Source organism: Oncorhynchus gorbuscha, linkage group LG16 (genome assembly GCF_021184085.1).
Source record: "Oncorhynchus gorbuscha isolate QuinsamMale2020 ecotype Even-year linkage group LG16, OgorEven_v1.0, whole genome shotgun sequence".
Taxonomy (NCBI): domain Eukaryota; kingdom Metazoa; phylum Chordata; class Actinopteri; order Salmoniformes; family Salmonidae; genus Oncorhynchus; species Oncorhynchus gorbuscha.
The window spans coordinates 77,330,685-77,354,299 of NC_060188.1; the positions used below are offsets into that span (position 1 = coordinate 77,330,685).

General features: G+C 43.8%; 1 protein-coding gene across 3 annotated transcripts in view; it reads right to left on the reverse strand.

The window, feature by feature from the left end:
• The window catches only part of LOC124000830 (netrin receptor UNC5C-like), a 322,367-nt gene that overhangs the window by 143,577 nt on the left and 155,175 nt on the right, over positions 1-23,615 (reverse strand). For all 3 annotated transcript variants that reach the window (XM_046307469.1, XM_046307470.1, XM_046307468.1), the window contains one exon: positions 8,016-8,252. In XM_046307469.1, coding sequence (XP_046163425.1) covers positions 8,016-8,252 — 237 coding nt within the window. The remainder of the gene's footprint in view (positions 1-8,015; positions 8,253-23,615) is intronic.

The window sequence follows — 23,615 nt, forward strand, 5'->3', positions numbered from 1 at the left end:
TGAATACATACCATACGAAACGTAACATATCATATGAAATGGATGATGGACACCCACAAATGAATACATACCATACGAAACGTAACATATCATATGAAATGGATGATGGACACCCACAAATGAATACATACCATACGAAACGTAACATATCATATGAAATGGATGATGGACACCCACAAATGAATACATACCATACGAAACGTAACATATCATATGAAATGGATGATGGACACCATATGAAATGGATGATGGACGCCCACAAATGAATACATACCATACGAAACGTAACATATCATATGAAATGGATGATGGACACCCACAAATGAATACATACCATACGAAACGTAACATATCATATGAAATGGATGATGGACACCCACAAATGAATACATACCATACGAAACGTAACATATCATATGAAATGGATGATGGACACCCACAAATGAATACATACCATACGTAAAATCATATGAAATGGATGATAACATATCATATGAAATGGATGATGGACGCCCACAAATGAATACATACCATACGAAACGTAACATATCATATGAAATGGATGATGGACGCCCACAAATGAATACATACCATACGAAACGTAACATATCATATGAAATGGATGATGGACACCCACAAATGAATACATACCATACGAAGCGTAACATATCATACTAAATGGAGTATATCGGATTTATGTACAGAATAATCCAAAACGCTCTGAGACCAGGTTGAGTATCTACATAGCACAAGCAGCAGGCAGGCTGATCAAGCATGTCATCCACATGTCATCCACATGTCATCCAGCTTGATCCCAGGAACGGTAGTTGCTGCTTTTGCAACAGCTAATGGGGATCCCAATAAAATAACAAATGTTCATATTCAGACTGGACCAATCTCTACTGCAATCATCTTGACTAGTTAATACGATTACAGTTCTTACAGTTCTTACAGTTCTTACAGTTCTGACTACACACATGGAGGGGCTGAAATATACTTCTGGGATCATGACTCATGCAAACGAACCACTCCTTACCGATGCCATTATAGTGATCAGTGATCTGAGATGTCACCATCCCATCTCACACCCACTCACTGTCCATTAGTATGATACAAAATTATTTTCCAATCTGTCCCATTAAACGATAGCTGGTGTGGTGCTCTGAGTCTGGATGGATCCATTGGAGATGATTCATTATTAAAGCAATCATTAGCACTGGCTAGCGTTAGCTCCTTTTATTGATCAGTCACTGACGAGCAGGCTGCTAGAGCAGCAGTCACTGAGGGGGGAGGAGGGGAGGATGGGGTTAAGTAAGTACCCTGATTATCTGCCGCCCAAATGAAGAGCTCCACTCCTGCTTGATGCTACCAGACATAACTCTTACAGGATGGATGGTGAGCTGTCTGTCTCCAGTGTGTCTTACACTGCTACTCTGCTCATACATATAATTAACTCTGGGCTCATTTGTTCAAATCAATGGCTACAGGTCACTGGAGCTTAGAGCTAGATATCAGCGTGGGTCCAGCTCTCAGCACTAGGCGTCTAATGGGTTCTCATTTTGACCATCTGCATACAGTAGGTGTTCCTACCTTATGCAAACATAGATAGCTACAGTTTTTATTAGATCAAAATAATAAAAGTTAGTCTGGGTCTTTGAAAAACTATTCAAAATACTATAATATCCTGATCTAAATGTATCAATCAAACTCAAAACCGAGCACGATGGAGATCATATTTGGTAACGATGAAAAAACTCCCTGCCAGCGTTTGAGAGGTGAGATCAATGGTGCACGTCTAACGTGGGTGTTCCTCTAGTGAGGCGGCACTGCATGACTTCTAAAGCAGGGCCATGGTAGAGCACAGCACTAATGATGCTGTTCCTCAGCCTAGGTAGGAAGGAGAGGCAGGAGATGCAGCAACCCACTAGTCTCTCTGTTTCTATTTCTGCACTCTGATACAATGATACATATACAGGAGATACAGACAGAGGTAGAGAGGCTTTGGCTGAAGCCTGCTGTCTGATTGACAACACAACATGCCCTGCTTCCCCTTCAATCTCTCCTTCACTTGTCTCACCCTCTCGATGTCTTGCTCTCTCCTGCTTTCTATTTCTCTCCATCTCTCTCCATCGCTCTCTCTCTCTATAAATGTATTTTCAATTGAAGGGTTTTATTGGCATGGAAAATATATGTTAACATCGCCAAAGAGTAGCCCTCTCCACCACTCTCTCGCCATCTTACAGTCTCTCTCTCCGTCATCCATCCATCTCTCTCTCTCTCTCTCTCTCTCTCTCTCTCTCTCTCTCTCTCTCTCTCTCTCTCTCTCTCTCTCTCTCAGAAAGGGAGCGGTAGAGACAGAGAGAGTGTGAGAGAGAAAGAGAGAGAGAGAGAGAGAGAGAGAGAGAGAGAGAGAGAGAGAGAGAGAGAGAGAGAGAGAGAGAGCTGTGTCATGATAAATTGGGCATCAGATAATATTTCCTGCAGAGGTTCCAGCAGTTCCAGTATTGACCAGGGCCTCATGGCCAGCCTCTCCTCTTTCTGGGCTCCTCTTCTATCAATCTGGGGAAATTAGAGACGACTGGAGTGGGCTGAGAGTGAGAGTGAGAGAGCGAGTGAGAGAGCGAGAGAGAGAGAGAGAGCTGTGTCATGATAAATTGGGCATCAGATAATATTTCCTGCAGAGGTTCCAGCAGTTCCAGTATTGACCAGGGCCTCATGGCCAGCCTCTCCTCTTTCTGGGCTCCTCTTCTATCAATCTGGGGAAATTAGAGAGACTGGAGTGGGCTGAGAGAGAGTGAGAGAGAGCGAGAGAGAGAGAGAGAGAGAGAGAGAGAGAGAGAGAGAGAGAGAGAGAGAGAGAGAGAGAGAGAGAGAGTCTGCATAGCCTTTGGGCTTCAGTGCGGGGAGTGTGGTTTGTGTATGTGTGGGTGTGGGTGTGGGTGCGCGTGTGTATGATTGAATGAGTGTGGGTAGCCTCTGGGGCTGGGTTTGTGGAGCGTGGTGTGGGTATGCTGTGTGGGTTGGTTTGCTTGTAGATGTTTTTAGCAAATACGATTTCTGACATGATGGCAAAGGGGCACCACTGCTAACCTCTTCTTTTCAACCACTTCTCTTCTAATGTCAACGCAGTAAAACACTTCTCACCGTCTTCATAACAGTTCAAGTACAGCCCCATGTCAAAATGAAAAGATAATGGATGTTTGAAGTTCTCTGACTGTTTTCATATCTGCTCTGGTATACAGTGGGGAGAACAAGTATTTGATACACTGCCGATTTTGCAGGTTTTCTTACTTACAAAGCATGTAGAGGTCTGCAATTTTTATCATAGGTCCACTTCAACTGTGAGAGACAGAATCTAAAACAGAAATCCAGAAAATCACATTGTATGATTTGTATGTAATTAATTTGCATTTTATTGGATGACATAAGTATTTGATCATCTACCAACCAGTAAGAATTCCATCTCTCACAGACCTGTTTGTTTTTCTTTAAGAAGCCCTCCTGTTCTCCACTCATTACCTGTATTAACTGCACCTGTTTGAACTCGTTACCTGTATAAAAGACTCCTGTCCACACACTCAATCAAACAGACTCCAACCACTCCACAATGGCCAAGACCAGAGAGCTGTGTAAGGACATTGGGGATACAATTGTAGACCTGCACAAGGCTGGGATGGGCCACAGGACAATAGGCAAGCAGCTTGGTGAGAAGGCAACAACTGTTGGCGCAATTATTAGAAAATGGAAGAAGTTCAAGACGACGGTCAATCACCCTCGGTCTGGGGCTCCATGCAAGATCTCACCTCGTGGGGCATCAATGATCATGAGGAAGGTGAGGGATCAGCCCAGAACTACACGGCAGGACCTGGTCAATGACATGAAGAGAGCTGGGACCACAGTCTCAAAGAAAACCATTAGTAACACACTACGCCGTCATGGATTAAAATACTGCAGCGCACGCAAGGTCCCCCTGCTCAAGCCAGCGCATGTCCAGGCCCGTCTGATGTTTGCAATGACCCTCTGGATGATCCAAAGTTCATGTGGTCTGATGAGACAAAAATAGAGCTTTTTGGTCTAAACTCCACTCGCCGTGTTTGGAGGAAAAAGAAGGATGAGTACAACCCCAAAACACCATCCCAACCGTGAAGCATGGAGGTGGAAACATCATTCTTTGGGGATGCTTTTCTGCAAATGGGACAGGACGATGGAGCCATGTATCGTGAGATCTTGGCCAACAACCTCCTTCTCTCAGTAAGAGCATTGAAGATGGGTCGTGGCTGGGTCTTCCAGCATGACACCGATCCGAAACACACAGCCAGGGCAACTAAGGAGTGGCTCCGTAAGAAGCATCTCAAGGTCCTGGAGTGGCCTAGCCAGTCTCCAGACCTGAACCCAATAGAAAATATTTGGAGGGAGCTGAAAGTCTGTATTGCCCAGCGACAGCCCCGAAACCTGAAGGATCTGGAGAAGGTCTGTATGTAGGAGTGGGTCAAAATCCCTGCTGCAGTGTGTGCAAACCTGGTCAAGAACTACAGGAAACATATGATCTCTGTAATTGCAAACAAAGGTTTCTGTACCAAATATTAAGTTCTGCTTTTCTGATGTATCAAATACTTATGTCATGCAATAGAATGCAAATGAATTACTTAAAAATCATACAATGTGATTTTCTGGATTTTTGTTTTCGAGTCCGTCTCTCACAGTTGAAGTGTACCTATGATAAAACATTACAGACCTCTACATGCTTTGTAAGTAGGAAAACCTGCAAAATTGGCCTTGTGTCAAATACTTGTTCTCCCCACGTTATTTACACTGAGTGAACAAAAACTGATCTTTCCATGACATAGACTGACCAGGTGAAAGCTATGATCCCTTATTGATGTCACCTGTTAAATCCACTTCAATCAGTGTAGATGAAGTGGAGGAGACAGGTTACAGAATGATTTTTAATCCTTGAGACATGGAGTGTGTGTGTGTGTGCCATTCAGAGGGTGAATGGGCAAGATCAAATATTTGAGTGCCTTTGAACGGGGTAAGGTATAGATGCCAGCTACACCGGTTTGAGTGTGTCAAGAACTGCAAAGGGTTTTTCACACTCAATAGTTGCCCGTGTGTATCAAGAATGGTCCACCACCCAAAGGACATCCAACTTGACACAACTGTAGAAAGCATTGGAGTCGACTTGGACCAGTATCCCTTTGAAACAAGTTTGACACCTTGAACTGAGGCTGTTCTGAGAGGGGAAAGGGGGTGCAACTAAATATCAGGAAGGTGTTCCTAATGCTTTGATCAGTTAGTGTGTATAGTATCTGTGTGTGTGTGTGTTGCTCTGTTTGGAACATGTTGAAGTATGTTCCACCCCGATGTCTGTTTATTTAAAGAAAGTATGCATGTGAGAGGGGGAATTGAGAGAGTCTGTGCACATATGTGATTATGCGTATGTGTGTGTGTGCAGGGATGTGTGTGTGTGCCTGTGGGTGCAGGGATGTGTGTATGTGTGCCAGTGGGTGCAGGGATGTGTGTGTGTGTGTGTGTGTATTCCAGTGAGTGCAGCGATGTGTGTGTGTCTCTGAGCCCCGGGATTAAAGAGGGTAAATGCTGTGTGATTGCTACCTGTGGGCTACAAAAAGAAGTCAATTTCCCCCTTTGGCAGCTGAATACAGCCAATCAGCCGAATGGTGCTGTGTGTAATGTCTGTGGAGCCCAGAGGAGCAGGCTTTAGTCAGAAACAGCCTCAGCCCCTCCACTCTGGGATTCACCATTCAACCTCTACATGAGTGGGGGCTAAACACGCCACACACCTGCACACATCCAAACATACTGTATGCACATACATGCAAGCACACATATTCACACACGAACGTGCATATGCATATGCGCATGCACGCGTGCACACACACACACACACACACACACACACAAGCGAGAGGTCATGCCCTGTGACAGTCAGGGCACACTAGTGTAAGCAGAAAGGACTGACAAACAGAGAAAGAGATGGAGAATGGACGTCTGCCTTGGTAAGCAGAAGGTCCAGTCTTTTTCTGTTGGACTATCTACAGGCCAGGACTGTCTACTGTGCTCACTGGATCTGAAGTCCTTCACCAGGGTGTGTGTATGAACATATCTGACTGCTGCTATGATTTGGTTTCTGAGAGTTGGGGTGGGGGTGAGGGTAGGGGTGTGGGTGGGGATGAGGGTGGGGGGTGAGGGGGGGTGAGGGTGGGGTGGGGATGAGGGTGGGGGTGGGGTTGGGGATGAGGGTGGGGGGGTGGGGATGAGAGTTGGGGTGGAGGTGAGGGTGGGGGTGGGGGAGGAGGTGAGGGTGAGGGGGGGTGGGGATGAGGGTGGGGGGGTGAGAGTGGGGTGGAGGTGAGGGTGGGGTGGGGGGAGTTGAGGGTGAGGGGGTGAGTTGGGGTGGTGGTGGTGGGTGAGGGTGTGGGTTCAGGGTGGGGGTGGGGATGAGGGTGGGGGTGAGAGTTGGGGGGGGGGTGAGGGTGGGGGTGAGGGTGAGCGTGGGGGTGAGGGTGAGGATGAGGGTGTGGAGGACTTGCGTCAGACATAAGGGTTTAGCATCAAACATCATTCACTCACACTGATAATGACTGATGTAAAGAGAAACAGTAGGAGAGAAGAAGGGAGCGATAGAAGAAAAGGGAATTGAGTGAGGAGATAAGGACACAGATAGAGAGAGAGAGAGAGAGAGAGAGAGAGAGAGAGAGGAGAGAGAGAGAGAGAGAGAGAGAGAGAGAGAAGAGAGAGAGAGAGAGAGAGAGAGAGAGAGAGAGAGAGAGAGAAGATAAGGAGAGAGAGAGATCAAGAGAGAGAGAGAGAGAGAGAGAAGATAAGAACAGAGAGAGATAAGAGAGAGAGAGAGAGAGAGAGAGAGAGAGAGAGAGAGAGAGAGAGAGAGAGAGAGAGAGAGAGAGAGAGATAAGGACAGAGAGAGATAAAGAGAGAGAGAGAGAGAGAGAGAGAGAGAGAGAGAGAGAGAGAGAGAGAGAGAGAGAGAGAGAGAGAGAGAGAGAGAGAGAGAGAGAGAGAGAGAGAGAGAGAGAGAGAGAGAGAGAGAGAGAGAGAGAGAGAGAGAGAGAGAGAGAGAGAGAGAGAGAGAGAGAGAGAGAAGATAAGACAGAGAGAGATAAGAGAGAGAGAGAGAGAGAGAGAGAGAGAGAGAGAGAGAGAGAGAGAGAGATAAGGACAGAGAGAGAGAGAGAGAGAGATAAGAGAGAGAGAGAGAGAGAGAGAGAGAGAGAGAGAAGATAAGAGAGAGAGAGAGAGAGAGAGAGAGAGAGAGAGAGAGAGAGAGAGAGAGAGAGAGAGAGAGAGAGAGAGAGAGAGAGAGAGAGAGAGAGAGAGAGAGAGAGAGAGAGAGAGAGAGAGAGAGAGAGAAGATAAGAACAGAGAGAGATAAAGAGAAAGAGAGAGAGAGAGAGAGAGAGAGAGAGAGAGAGAGAGAAGATAAGAACAGAGAGAGATAAAGAGAGAGAGAAAGAGAGTAGTGTCTGAAGGAGAACAGTATGCTTCTGTCTGTGTTGTGTCTCAGTCTTAATGATGTCCAGTTTCAACTCTTTCAGACAGAGCCTCTGCAGTGACAGACTAGTATTGGTGCAGCCCTGTGTTAAAATATCTCTTTCAGTTTAACAAGACTGTCGCTATGCTACAAAAATCCTATTCTCATTAACCGTGTGTGTGTGGATGTGTATGTGTCAGCGTGTGCGTGTGTATGTGTTCTAGGGGTGTGGTAAAGGGCATAGTAAAGTTTTCACTGAATAATTCATCTCCTTGATTTTCTGACCGAACTGCGTAGCTAAAGGGTGAGTCTGGGTCTGTTTGTCTCAGTGTCTGTGCTGTCTGTTCGACCTCAACCATGTTGATCTCTTTTGTACATGTTTAAAGGTTTGGTCCATGTTGATCATTAAATGCACTCCAGGGTTGATCAAATGTTGTCCACGGGACACACCACAACCAGATACAGTGCATATGAGAAAAACGTTCACACTAGTAGTTTTACTGACCCGAGTTCTCGTCCACCCTCTCCTCTACGGTGTGTTCTTTCTGGTGGACCCACTCGCTGTTGCATTTGAAGTAGATCTGAGTGGCGGGAGTGGCCTTGCAGTAGAGATTGACAGGTTTGTTCTTGACAATGTACGCCTCCTCGGGCTCCATCAGGAACACTGGGAGGGGCTCCGGAGGGTCCGAGGGGAAGGTCTCTGGCAGATCACCCAATCCCATGAAGTCATCATCATCTCTCACTGCAGAAAGACACAGAGAGAGAGAGTAGAGAGAGAGAGTAGGGAGAGAGAGAGAGAGAGAGAGAGAGAGAGACGAAGGAGAGAGAGAGAGAGGAAGGAGAGAGAGAAAAAGGAGAGAGAGGAAGGAGGGGGAGAGGAAGGAGAGAGAGAGAGAGGAAGGAGAGAGATGAAGGAGAGAGAGAGAGAGAGAGAGAGAGAGAGAGAGAGAGAGAGAGGAAGAAGGGAGAGCGAGAGAGAGAGGAAGGAGAGAGACGAAGGAGAGAGAGGAAGGAGAGAGAGAAAAGGGAGAGAGAGGAAGGAGGGGGAGAGGAAGGAGAGAGAGAGAGAGAGAGAGAGATGAATGAGAGGGCAAGAGAAAGAGAGAGAGAGAGGGAGAGAGAGAGAGAGAGGAAGGAGAGGGAGAGAGATAGAGAGAGAGACGAAGGAGAGCGCGCGAGAGAGAGAGAGTGAGAGAGAGGAGAGAGAGAGAAAGAGAGAGAGAAAGGAGAGAGAGAAGAAGGAGAGAGAGGAGAGGGAGAGGAAGGAGAGAGAGAAGAAGGAGAGAGAAGAAGGAGAGAGAGGAAGGAGAGAGAGAAAGGAGAGGGAGGGGTGGAAATGAAACAAGAGGATAATGTGTTATTACCATCATCTTTGCATGGGATTATTGTATCCCACTTTGCACACAGTGCCATCCCTATATTTGATGGTCCTGAATGTTTAGACAGGTGTATTTTAGAGTCCAGGAAGGTTCTGGGATTCTTCCCAGGCAGACAGGATTTAAACACCAGTCTGGCTGGCCTAACCTCATGCAGTTATTACTGCTGTCTACTGACTGGGAAGGAAGGAAGAGATAATGTGAGATGATGAGAACCAGAGTTCAGGGGTTGAGAGGGAGGAGAAGAAGAAGGCCAGGTGAAACGTTCTCACACACAGGATATCTAACGACGACGACCCCAGGCTTTTGGCCCCGTTTAGTCCATTCCTGGGATAGTTCAGCTGCAGACAGATATACGCTTCCCTGTAATTACAGGTCTCTTTCATCCCCTACTGTCTTAAATGACACAAGAACACACACACACACATACACACACACGCACACACACACGTGCGCACACGCGCACACACACACACGCACGCACACGCACACGCACATGCACACACACACACAAACTCACACACAAGTTCCCGACTCCTTGAAGAGAGATGAAGCCCATTCGACACTCCATTTGTCACCTCCAGAACTGTTCTATTCTTACCATCGAACCGGTGGACATCAATTATTCACCAGTCTACCCGAAAGAATCCAGTGTGTCAGAGAGACACAGAGAAAAGGAGAGGGTGAAACAGAATGAGAGAAATAAAGGACAGAGACAGAGAGAGAAAGGGTGAAGCAGAGAGAGAGAGAGCCAGAGAAAGAGAGAGAGAGAGAGAGAGCCAGAGAGAGAGAGAGAGAGAGCCAGAGAAGAGAGAGAGAGAGAGAGAGCCAGAGAAAGAGAGAGAGAGAAAAAGAGAAAGAGAGCGATGAAGAGATATGGCGACACAGAGACAGAGAGGGATAGCATAAAGGTTTATCAGCACCATCAGTAATTCTTCCATGTCTCTCTCTCTCTCTCTCTCTCTCTCTCTCTCTCTCTCTCTCTCTCTCTCTCTCTCTCTCTCTCTCTCTCTCTCTCTCTCTCTCTCTCTCTCTGGTGTCCAGACATACTGGAGCCTTGTTGTCTGCATCAGGCCTCCAGGTCTCCCAGACAGACGCTGCTGCTGTCTGAGCAGTAAATAGTGCCTGTGTGGATATTTGTCTTTCCTCTCATGATCTCTAGCTAACATTCTAATGTTATCTCCTCTCTCTCTGCCATAGATTGGAGCTGATCGCTCTGACAATAAAGGCTGGAGGTGCCCTCAATCATCCAAGCCCTCGATTAGAAAACTACCAGGTTAGTGTGTGTGTGCTTGTGTGCATGCATGTGTGTCTGAGTGTGTGTGTGCGGAGCAGTGTGTCTGCTATTCATCACCATGGGTGCTAAATCACTCCTCTCTATCCTCAGCTCCTGATATAGTGCTAATTGAGGAGTAGCAGTAAACTCGGAGTGACCTTTAACCCCTTACCTGTGACCTCTCTTCCTCACAGGTGTGTGTGGATGGGTTGAGTGCTCAGTACTCACCACGAGTCACGACAGGCAGGAGAGGAGAGCTGTGCTGGGTGTGGGTTGATGCACTTCCATTCTCACTAAATGGTGAATAACTACACACACTTTCCTCCCCAAGGGCAATCTATAGAGACTATTCTCCACTATTACAATATATTGTATCAGAACTTTTGGAGGTAGCTTACAGTGCACCTTGGCTATGGCCCACTCTCCACCCAGGCCCAGGGACCCTGAACCAGAAACAATGGAAGAAAGCCGAGGAACCTCATTAAATAAAGTGTTAGCCTCCTTTCACCCTCTACTGCTTCTATCTCTCTATCTCTTTCCTTCCCTCGCTCCCTCTCCCTCCCTCTGTGTCTGACCATTGGGCTGGAGTTCAGAAACAAGCATGAAAGAATTCAGAACGTTGTTCCACAGGCATGCACGCATGCACGCACGCACGCACACACACACACACACACACACACACACACACACACACACACACACACACACACACACACACACACACACACACACACACACACACACACACACACACACACACACACACACACACACACACACACACACACACACACACACACACAATACACTCTGGACTGCATCAACTTCTAGAGTATAAGAAATCCTAAATACAATGGAATGGTTGCAGCCCTCCAGTGAAAAACAGCCCATAAATGGAAAAAGAAACCACATGATACTTGAAAGACCCTGACTCTTAAACAATCTGACTGGCCCTCGCACTCTAGTCAATAGAATATAGAACAAGAACAAGCTCAAAGAGTAGTTCTATCTCCATTTCTCTCTCCTTCCATCTCTCTTTTCCTCTCTCAGTTTCTCAGTTCCTCCCTCTGCTCCAACGCACCAACAGCACACACTCCACTGCAGCATGAGGTTGGAATAATACTGTGAAATTGTGAAAATTATAATAATGATCTTTTAGTGTAAGAGCTGTTTTGGCCTTCCATGGTGACATCACCATGTGGTAAAGGAGTTAATAAACCAATAGGAACGAGAGTTTCAAACCTCTCTGACAATAATATATTTTCAGTTTACCCCCCTAATCAAACCACTTTCAGACAGTTGTAGCAAAATTATTGCTTGAGAAATTTCTCTTTGCTAAGAAGCTTTTCTTGTTTGTTTTTGACCATTTTCCCTGAAAACAATCACATTAAGGTACTTAATTGAGATTAAATCAGCTGACGATATTGCCTGGCCTTGGTGCTTTGATGGTCATAGAGGCCCAGTGGGATGGACTTCTATCGGTTCTGCTAACACCAAAGTGATCTGAGAGCCAGACTGATGCCCTGCCTCCAGGCTACAGTGCTTCTGCTGACACTGTGGCGCCCACCCAACAGTCACACTGGACGTGTGAAACAGGAAACACAACAGAACAAGAGGACACACTCAGAGAGAGAGAAGAAGAAGGAAAAAACTGTAGCTAGACTTCCGACTCCAAACAACAGCTAGCTAATCGCCTGTAAGAATCATTTTGTCTGTATCTGATAGTTTCGTAAATGACTGCATAACTTACCGGCATACTTATTTGGTTCAAAATAATTATGCTGAGAAACATATTTTTTTGTTGGCTTGTTTAGTCTCATAACTTTTCTGTAATAATCTATTTAATAAGCCATATGCCTAAACTGTTTTATATGCAATATACTGTCAAGCATTTCCTCGACTAGATTTCAATATGATATTTTTTAATTGCTTCCATATTTTAGAGTGTTTACATTTTATTCAACTGCTATTTTCTTCCATAATTGGAGGTGTTTCCTAATTTGTATTATGTTTCTTATTACTGAATATTTCAAGACCCCAATTGAATATTACTTGAATGTTATATTAAGTTTAAACTAGTAAATCCCTCACAATTGAGAGTACACTGTAAGGAATACAATTAAATATTAAGTGTGTTTTGGAGGACAACGAATGGAATGTGTTACAGTAATACATAACTTACCTGCCTATTACACCGTCCGAAGCAGAGGCATTATGATTATGAATTCCTCTCCAGAGTAAATACAAAACAAGCTCAGATTATTTAAATCTGAAGCACAGAAGGGGAAATAATTTGTCATGGAAGCCCCTGTAAATGTCAAATATGTTCATGGTGAGATGAAAGGCAGGACTCCCAGCCACCACCCTCCTACAGAGATGAGTGGCTACCATTGACAGTACAGAGACAAGCCGTGTGTGTGTGTGTGTGTGTGTGTGTGTGTGTGTGTGTGTGTGTGTGTGTGTGTGTGTGTGTGTGTGTGTGTGTGTGTGTGTGTGTGTGTGTGTGTGTGTGTGTGTGTGTGTGTGTGTGTGTGTGTGTGTGTGTGTGTGTGTGTGTGTGTGTGTGTGTGTGTGTGTGTGTGTGCGTGTGTGTGTACGTGTGTGTGTGTCATGATGCAAACGTTGATCAAGGACAGATGAGCCACATTACACTGTGACAGGCCCACATTAAACACAGTCTGAGATTAAACAGTGAAAGTCACCTAGTAAATTGCTACTTGAGTAAAATACTAAAAGTATTTGGATTTAAATATACTTCAGTACAAGTTTAAATAATTTTAAATTCCTTATATTAAGCAAAGCAGACGGCCACATTTCTATTTTTATTTTTACAGATAGCCAGGGGGCACACTCCAACACTCAGACATCATTTACAAACCAAGCATGTGTTTAGTGAGTCTGCCAGATCAGAGGCAGTAGTGATGACCAGGGATGTTCTCTTGATAAGTGTGTGAATTTAACCATTTTCCTGTCCTGTTAAGCTTTCAAAATGTAACGAGTACTTTTGTGTGTCAGGGAAAATGTAGGGAGTAAAAAGTACATACATTTCCTTAGGAATGTAGTGAAGTAAAAGTAAAAGTTGTCAAAAAAATAAATAGTAAAGTAAAGTAAAGTATAGATACCCCAAAAAACTACTTAAGTAGTACTTGAAAGTATTTTTACTTAAGTACTTTACACCAGTGCCCGTCCGGTATAGAGAGCATGTGCCCTGCAGGCCTTTAGTTCAGAGAGATGAAAAGCTCCTGTAAAAAGCTAATGGACCTGTCAATTAAGGGAGGTTTCCCTATGCTGCTAGATGCTACTTTGTGTATCACGGAGACCTTCAGTGGCCTTTCTTTCCTTTGAATGCAGCAGTGAAATGTCCCTGTGTCTGTCTGTACAGTTGTGGTCAAAAACTTTGAGAATGACACAAATATTAATTTCCACAAAGTTTGCTGCTTCAGTGTCTTTAGATATTTTTGTCAGATGTTACTATGAAATACTGAAGTATAATTACAAGCATTTCATAGTTGTCAAAGGCATTTATTGACAATTACATGAAGTTGATGCAAAGAGTCAATATTTGCAGTGTTGACCCTTCTTTTTCAAGACCTCTGCAATCTGTTCTGGCATGCTGTCAATTAACTTCTGGGCCACATCCTGACTGATGGCAGCCCATTATTGCATAATCGATGCTTGGAGTTTGTCCGAATTTGAGGATTGATCACAAGTTTTCAATGGGATTAAGGTCTGGGGAGGTTCCTGGCCATGGACACAAAATATTGATGTTTTGTTCCCCGAGCCACTTAGTTATCACTTTTGCCTTATGGCAAGGTGCTCCATCATGCTGGAAAAGGCATTGTTCGTCTCCAAACTGTTCCTGGATGGTTGGAAGAAGTTGCTCTCGGAGGATGTGTTGGTACCATTCTTTATTCATGGCTGTGTTCTGAGGCAAAATTGTGAGTGAGCCCACTCCCTTGGCTGAGAAGCAACCCCACACATGAATGGTCTCAGGATGCTTTACTGTTGGCATGACACAGGACTGATGGTAGCGTTCACCTTGTCTTCTCCGGGCAAGTTTTTTTTCCGGATGCCCCAAACAATCAGAAAGGGGATTCATCAGAGAAAATGACTTTACCCCAGTCCTCAGCAGTCCAATCCCTGTACCTTTTGCAGAATATCAGTCTGTGCCTGATGTTTTTCCTGGAGAGAAGTGGCTTCTTTGCTGCCCTTCTTGGCACCAGACCATCATCCAAAAGTCTTCACCTCACTGTGCGTGCAGATGCACTCACACCTGCCTGCTGCCATTCCTGAGCAAGCTCTGTACTGGTGGTGGCCCGATCCCGCAGCTGAAACAACTTTAGGAGACGGTCCTGGTGCTTGCTGGACTTTCTTGGGCGCCCTGAAGCCTTATTCACAACAATTGAACAGCTCTCCTTGAAGTTCTTGATGATCCTATAAATGGTTGATTTAGGTGCAATCTTACTGGCAGCAATATCCTTGCCTGTCAAGCCCCTTTTGTGCAAAGCAATGATGACGGCACGTGTTTCCTTGCAGGTAACCATGGTTGACAGAGGAAAAACAATGATTCCAAGCACCACCCTCCCTTTGAAACTTCCAGTCTGTTATTCAAACTCAATCAGCATGACAGAGTGATCTCCAGCCTTGTCCTCGTCAACACTCACACCTGTGTTAACGAGAGAATCAATGACATGATGTCAGCTGGTCCTTTTGTGGCAGATTTAAAATCCAGTGGAAATGTTTTTGGGGGGATTTAGTTCATTTGCATGGCAAAGAGGGACTTGGCAATTCATTGCAATTCATCTGATCCTTCTTCATAACATTCTGGAGAATATGCAAATTGCCATCATACAAGCTGAGGCAGCAGACATTGTGAAAATTCATATTTGTGTCATTCTCAAAAATTTTGGCCACGACTGTACACTGTAAAAAAAATAAAGATTCAGTCAAAATGACTTGTTTACTAAATTTGCTAAATTTGTTGAGTTGACAAAAAAAGTTACGTTGAGTTGACTTCAGGTCACAGAAAAGTAAAAACATATTAAATCAAATTGAGTTAGCAAAAGAAGAAGTGGGGAGTAATAGAAGCAGACTTCATTGGGTGTCAGTCCCAACAGAAATACAGTACTGTAAATCAAGGGATTACTTTATGAAAGGAGAAGTGAACTGTGAATTTATGCAGACATTATCCCGACATATACAGTGCCTTCCAAAAGTATTCATACCCCTTGACTTATTCCACATTTTGTTGTGTTACAGCCTGAATTCAAAATGGATTAAATATTTTTTCATTACCTGTTTACACGCAATACCCAATATTAGAATCACCTTGTAACGTGTGAGCTGGGAGCCGGGAAGCAAGTTTGAGGACTAAAGACATTTAATGAATGAAACATAATACAAAACAAGAAACACGAACAACGCACAGACATGAAACTGAAACAGAAACAATGACGCCTGGGTGAGGAACCAAAGGGAGGGACTTATATAGGGGAGGAACCAAGGGGAGTGACTTATAAAGGGCAGGTAATCAAGGAGGTGATGGAGTCCAGGTGAGTGTCATTATGCGCAGGTGCGCATAATGATGATGACAGCTGTGTGCCATAACGAGCAGCCTGGTGACCTAGAGGCTGGAGAGGGAGCACACGTGACACACCTTTGGCAGCAATTACAGCTGTGAGTCTGGATTGCACCTTATTATTTTTTAAATTCTTCAAGCTCTGTCAAGTTTGTTGTTGATCATTGTTAGACAGCCATTTTCAAGTCTTGCCATATATTTTCAAGCTGATTCAAGTCAAAACTGTAACTCGGCCTCTCAGGAACATTCAATGTAGTCTTGGTGAGCAACTCCAGTGTAGTCCTTCTGTAGCTCAGTTGGTAGAGCATGGCGCTTGTAACGCCAGGGTAGTGGGTTCGATCCCCGGGACCACCCATACGTAGAATGTATGCACGCATGACTGTAAGTCGCTTTGGATAAAAGCTTCTGCTAAATGGCATATATTATTATTATTATTATATTAGATTTGGCCTTGTGTTTTGGGTTATTGCCCTGCTGAAAGGTGAAATTGTCTTCTGGTGTCTGTTGGGAAGCAGACTAAACCAATTTTTCCTGTGCTTAGCTGTATTTTGTTTATCCTCAAAAAAATCCGTAGTCCTTGTCTATGACAAGCATACCCATAACATGATGCAGTCACCACCATACTTGAAATATGAAGAGTGGTACTCAGTGAGGTGTTGTGTTGAATTTGCCCCAAACATAACACTTTGTATTCAGGACATAATGTACATTTATTTGCCCCAAACATAACACTTTGTATTCAGGACATAATGTACATTTATTTGCCCCAAACATAACACTTTGTATTCAGGACATAATGTACATTTATTTGCCCCAAACATAACACTTTGTATTCAGGACATAATGTACATTTATTTGCCCCAAACACAACACTTTGTATTCAGGACATAATGTACATTTATTTGCCCCAAACATAACACTTTGTATTCAGGACATATTGTACATTTATTTGCCCCAAACATAACACTTTGTATTCAGGACATAATGTACATTTATTTGCCCCAAACATAACACTTTGTATTCAGGACATAATGTACATTTATTTGCCCCAAACATAACACTTTGTATTCAGGACATAATGTACATTTATTTGCCCCAAACATAACACTTTGTATTCAGGACATATTGTACATTTATTTGCCCCAAACATAACACTTTGTATTCAGGACATAAAGTACATTTATTTGCCCCATGTTTTGCAGTTTTTCTTTAGCGCCTTACTGCAAACAGGAGGCATGTTTTGAAATATTCTGTCATTAAAGTTAGTAATGTGGACCAAATACAATGTTGTTAAGTTATCTCTTATCACAGCCATTAAACTCTGTAACTGTTTTAAAGTCACCATTGGCCTCATGGTGAAATCCCTGAGCTGTTTCCTTCCTCTCCGACAACTGAGTTAGGAAGGACACCTGTATCTTTGTAGTGACTGGGTGTATTGATACACCATCCAAAGTGTAATTAATAACTTCACCATGCTCAAAGAGATACTCAATGTCTGCTTTATTTTGACCAATAGCTGTCCTTCTTTGTGAAGTATTGGAAAACCTCCCTGATCTTTGTGGTTGAATCTGTGTTTGAAATGCACTGCTTGACTGAGGGACCTTACAGATAATTGTATGTGTGGATTACAGAGATGAGGTAGTCATTCAAAATAATGTTAAACACTATTATTGTACACAGAGAGAGTCCATGCAACTTATTATGTGACTTGTTAAGCACATTTGTACTCCTGAACTTATTTACACTTGCCATAACAAAGGGGTTGAATACTTATTGACTCAAGACATTTCAGCTTTTCATTTCTAATTATTTTCACAAAATGTAATCTAAAAACACATTTCCATTTTGCCATTATGGGTTGACACAGTGACACAAAATCTGAAATGAATCATGTTTTTATTCAGGCTGAAACAAAATGTGGAATAGGTCAAGGGGTGTGAATACTTTCTGAAGGCACTGTTGAAGTAGAGTAAGACTCTTTGTATGCAGGATTCATTTCTGAGCTGTCTGAATATGACTCCATTATGCCTGTTTGAGACTACTGTATTGCTGAACTAAGTGTCCTTAGAATGTTTATAATTTGTCTCTATTGGTCTGGGAATGTGTATTGTTTTCCTCTGTCTTTCTGTGGCGTTGCCATATGTTATATAGTTGCTCTGTATGTGTGATGACAGCTGGTGAATGCTCCTCCCTGACACCATAGTGGAAGATAAGCTCTATTCTATCTATCCACAACCAGATTTATTGTCCCCAGGAAGCCACTCTATCAACTGGGCCTCCGTTTCCCCTCCATGAGCGGAGAGTCAAGTGTGAACACGGATGAACGTGGGCATAAATCTTCTCCTCTCCTTTTCCTTTCCTCCTCTATTCCCGACACACTCCTCTGCTCTTCACTTGGCTGATGCTTTCTCTCCTCTCATCCCAACCCTTATTCTTATACTCCTACTGTCCTCCATTCTCTCCTCTCATCCCAACCCTTCTTCTTATACTCCTACTGTCCTCCATTCTCTCCTCTCATCCCAACCCTTATTCTTATACTCCTACTGTCCTCCATTCTCTCCTCTCATCCCAACCCTTATTCTTATACTCCTACTGTCCTCCATTCTCTCCTCTCATCCCAACCCTTCTTCTTATACTCCTACTGTCCTCCATTCTCTCCTCTCATCCCAACCCTTATTCTTATACTCCTACTGTCCTCCATTCTCTCCTCTCATCCCAACCCTTATTCTTATACTCCTACTGTCCTCCATTCCCTCCTCTCATCTCTCCACTCCTCCTTTCTGTCTGACCGTTTCTCTCCCTTAAAGATAGAAATTCAGTAGGGGAAACTGCACCAATGTTTGCCCCCAGCGCCTTCCTTATTGTTTTGGTTTTGTTGTTGTAATGAGGAAGGAGCCTCTCATGTCAGAGGGGAAAAAACTGTGTTTGTTGTTTGCAGTAACTTCTTTGTTGTTGTAATGAGGAAGGAGCCTCTCATGTCAGAGGGAATAAAACAGTGTTTGTTGTTTGCAGTAACTTCTTTGTTGTTGTAATGAGGAAGGAGCCTCTCATGTCAGAGGGAATAAAACAGTGTTTGTTGTTTGCAGTAACTTCTTTGTTGTTGTAATGAGGAAGGAGCCTCTCATGTCAGAGGGAATAAAACAGTGTTTGTTGTTTGCAGTAACTTCTTTGTTGTTGTAATGAGGAAGGAGCCTCTCATGTCAGAGGGAATAAAACAGTGTTTGTTGTTTGCAGTAACTTCTTTGTTGTTGTAATGAGGAAGGAGCCTCTCATGTCAGAGGGAATAAAACAGTGTTTGTTGTTTGCAGTAACTTCTTTGTTGTTGTAATGAGGAAGGAGCCTCTCATGTCAGAGGGAATAAAACAGTGTTTGTTGTTTGCAGTAACTTCTTTGTTGTTGTAATGAGGAAGGAGCCTCTCATGTCAGAGGGAATAAAACAGTGTTTGTTGTTTGCAGTAACTTCTTTGTTGTTGTAATGAGGAAGGAGCCTCTCATGTCAGAGGGAATAAAACAGTGTTTGTTGTTTGCAGTAACTTCTTTGTTGTTGTAATGAGGAAGGAGCCTCTCATGTCAGAGGGAATAAAACAGTGTTTGTTGTTTGCAGTAACTTCTTTGTTGTTGTAATGAGGAAGGAGCCTCTCATGTCAGAGGGAATAAAACAGTGTTTGTTGTTTGCAGTAACTTCTTTGTTGTTGTAATGAGGAAGGAGCCTCTCATGTCAGAGGGAATAAAACAGTGTTTGTTGTTTGCAGTAACTTCTTTGTTGTTGTAATGAGGAAGGAGCCTCTCATGTCAGAGGGAATAAAACAGTGTTTGTTGTTTGCAGTAACTTCTTTGTTGTTGTAATGAGGAAGGAGCCTCTCATGTCAGAGGGAATAAAACAGTGTTTGTTGTTTGCAGTAACTTCTTTGTTGTTGTAATGAGGAAGGAGCCTCTCATGTCAGAGGGAATAAAACAGTGTTTGTTGTTTGCAGTAACTTCTTTGTTGTTGTAATGAGGAAGGAGCCTCTCATGTCAGAGGGAATAAAACAGTGTTTGTTGTTTGCAGTAACTTCTTTGTTGTTGTAATGAGGAAGGAGCCTCTCATGTCAGAGGGAATAAAACAGTGTTTGTTGTTTGCAGTAACTTCTTTGTTGTTGTAATATCCCAAACGGACGTGGCGTTTTCACAATGAAGGATTCCAGCTTTAAGGACAATGGGCAATACATGTAGTGAGCTGGGGAGAGTGACAAGAGGAATTTCCCCCCAAGGGATGTTCTACAGTAGGGCATGTTTTTAGGGAAATCCAGTAGGCCTATACAGTGATCTGTAAAGAACTTGAGTCCACCACCATGATCTGGTATAAGACCACGCTGTCACGCAAAGTGTCACAAGACAGTGAGCACTGTCAATCAGAGCCACCTATTATCACCGTGTTCCCAGCACATCTCCCCATTACATTGAGTGAACATAAATCAATGCTAAAGACTCCCTTCAATCAATACTGGCTGTCTTGAAATAAGTAAAGACCAATACTAGACTGGTGGCTCAAATCCATATGGACGACTCTGTTCTCACAAACACAGAAACATTCAAACACTGCCATAAACAACCCACACCATGAATGCATATACTCCCATGCACTCAGCTATCTACTTCCATTTCTCGTCTTCTCCCCCTGTATACACTAATGTAGCCATACACTCAGAGAGAGAGATAGAAAGACAGAGAGAGCTTATTCCCCCCTCTCCCAACACAGACGAGGCGAGGAGCAGCAGATATTTATTGGGTAGCATTAGAGGCCCAGTGACCCATCCCATGTCCTGTGCTCTCTATTGAAGAGTGCTAAACACACTCATATTTCATCCCCTGGGACCATGGGACCCGGGACCGAGAGAGACAGAGAGGTGGGGGGAGGGAGAGAGAGAGAGAGGAGGAGAGAGAGAAAGGGGGGGAAGAGAGAGAGAGATAGAGAGAGACCAAGTTGAGTAACCCAAATGTATAATTCAATCTGGTGCTTCAAGAGTAGTCCAATTCATGCATCTTATCTTAAACAGAGTAAGTGATGTAATTGCAAAAATGTATCTGCAAAAATTGATTTTGCCCACCTCAGCATGGCAGTGCGCGAGGCAGGAGAGCTGCAGCAGCAGTGGGATGGGAGAGTGGGCCTGGAGATAAGCGTAGAAAATGTGCTAAATGAGAAATGGACATGCTTTCGATAAACTTCACTGTTTCTCACTCCTACCTTTTTCTCTTTCCTCTCTCTCTCTTTCTTTCTCTCCCTCCACATTCCTTTTTCTCTTTCCTCTCTCTCTCTTTCTTTCTCTCCCTCCACATTCCCTTTTCTCTTCCTCTCCCTCTCTCTTTCTTTCTCTCCCTCCACATTCCCTTTTCTCTTCCTCTCCCTCTCTCTTTCTTTCTCTCCCTCCACATTCCTTTTTCTCTTTCCTCTCCCTCTCTCTTTCTTTCTCTCCCTCCACATTCCTTTTTCTCTTTCCTCTCTCTCTCTTTCTTTCTCTCCCTCCACATTCCTTTTTCTCTTTCCTCTCTCTCTCTTTCTTTCTCTCCCTCCACATTCCTTTTTCTCTTTCCTCTCCCTCTCTCTTTCTTTCTCTCCCTCCACATTCCTTTTTCTCTTTCCTCTCCCTCTCTCTATATGTTCTCTCTCACCTCTCTCTGTCTCTCTCTCAGATTAAAAGGTTTTTCATTCGGAAGCCAGGACAGATCACCTGGTGCTTTCAGATCAAGGACAGAAATAGCAAAACACAATATCAGAAATTCCCAGCACAAACAGCCAGTTGAAATGACCAATAACACCAATATGGCCACCTCATTTCTGTCTAGTTCTTTATTTTACATACGGTACAGTTCCGTTTCTCTCTCTCTCTGTAATTATTTTTCTCTCTCTGCCCCCCCCCCTCTCTCCCTTTCTCCTTTTGTACATTGAGTGCATGATTTCAAGCCCACTATATGAAGAGTTGTATTCCAAAACGCTATATATTAATTTTCATAAACGTTGGTAAATTTGATTTTATTGTTTAAAGAAATTATGAAAGAGATTGTTGTGTTTTCTCACTATCTAATCATGGCATGAGGTTGTCAATGACAGACATGTATTTGTTTCAAATCTATCACTTACTGGTTTCATTTCAGAGAGACAAATACTCAATATATGTAATATATGTGGCTCACTCTCAGAGAAATAAGTTGTACTGCTATAGGTTTTACACAGTCAAATGTAACAAATAACTACATTGTATTCAAAGAAATGTACAAATTATACATTTGTGACATCAATATTTTAAAAAATGTATTCGATACAGTAATATGTAAAACATTTACATTTGACATTTTAGTCATTTATCAGATTATCCAGAGAGACTTACAGTGAGTGCATTCATCTTAAGATAACTCATTTAAATATACAGGATACAAAAAATACATTCCAGCTAAACAACAGATATATAGCATTTTGCAATAAAACACATTTTCATACACATCTAAAATCTTTAAATGAAAAATCTGAGAACAGTAATATTTTACACACACAAATCAAGGAACCCATAGGGAATCATTTCTGATGAAAAAATGAATGTGAAACATGCGTGGATAATAAAGTATTCGTATAAACGTTGACCCAGGCCTTCACCCTCCACCCACTCCAGCTCTCTGGTCTTTCTCTGGCAGTAGGCCGTCTTTGCATTCCAGAGCCATAGGACCTGGATCTCATCCAACTGATCTCATGGTGCCAGAGATGACAAGGTCACGGTGGTCAGATAATGACCCTAACCAGAAAAACAAGAGCAGCATAGACTGTTGTTTCGCACAGGCCATGGCAGGCTCTGAGAGACTGTGATGGCTGAGGAGATGGATGAGTGATCTACTTAATACAGGCCAGGGCAGGCTCTGAGAGACTGTGATGGCTGAGGAGATGGATGAGTGATCTACTTAATACAGGCCAGGGCAGGCTCTGAGAGACTGTGACGGCTGAAGAGATGGATGAGTGATCTACTTAATACAGGCCAGGGCAGGCTCTGAGAGACTGTGACGGCTGAAGAGATGGATGAGTGATCTACTTAATACAGGCCAGGGCAGGGCCAGAGACTGTGATGGCTGAGGAGATGGATGAGTGATCTACTTAATACAGGCCAGGGCCAGAGACTGTGATGGCTGAGAAGATGGATGAGTGATCTACTTAATACAGGCCAGGGCAGGGCCAGAGACTGTGATGGCTGAGGAGATGGATGAGTGATCTACTTAATACAGGCCAGGGCCAGAGACTGTGATGGCTGAGGAGATGGATGAGTGATCTACTTAATACAGGCCAGGGCCAGAGACTGTGATGGCTGAGGAGATGGATGAGTGATCTACTTAATACAGGCCAGGGCCAGAGACTGTGATGGCTGAGGAGATGGATGAGTGATCTACTTAATACAGGCCAGGGCAGGCTCTGAGAGACTGTGATGGCTGAGGAGATGGATGAGTGATCTACTTAATACAGGCCAGGGCAGGCTCTGAGAGACTGTGATGGCTGAGGAGATGGATGAGTGATCTTAATACAGGCCAGGGCAGGCTCTGAGAGACTGTGATGGCTGAGGAGATGGATGAGTGATCTACTTAATACAGGCCAGGGCAGGCTCTGAGAGACTGTGATGGCTGAGGAGATGGATGAGTGATCTACTTAATACAGGCCAGGGCAGGCTCTGAGAGACTGTGATGGCTGAGGAGATGGATGAGTGATCTACTTAATACAGGCCAGGGCAGGCTCTGAGAGACTGTGATGGCTGAGGAGATGGATGAGTGATCTACTTAATACAGGCCAGGGCAGGCTCTGAGAGATGGCTGAGTGTGATGGCTGAGGAGATGGATGAGTGATCTACTTAATACAGGCCAGGG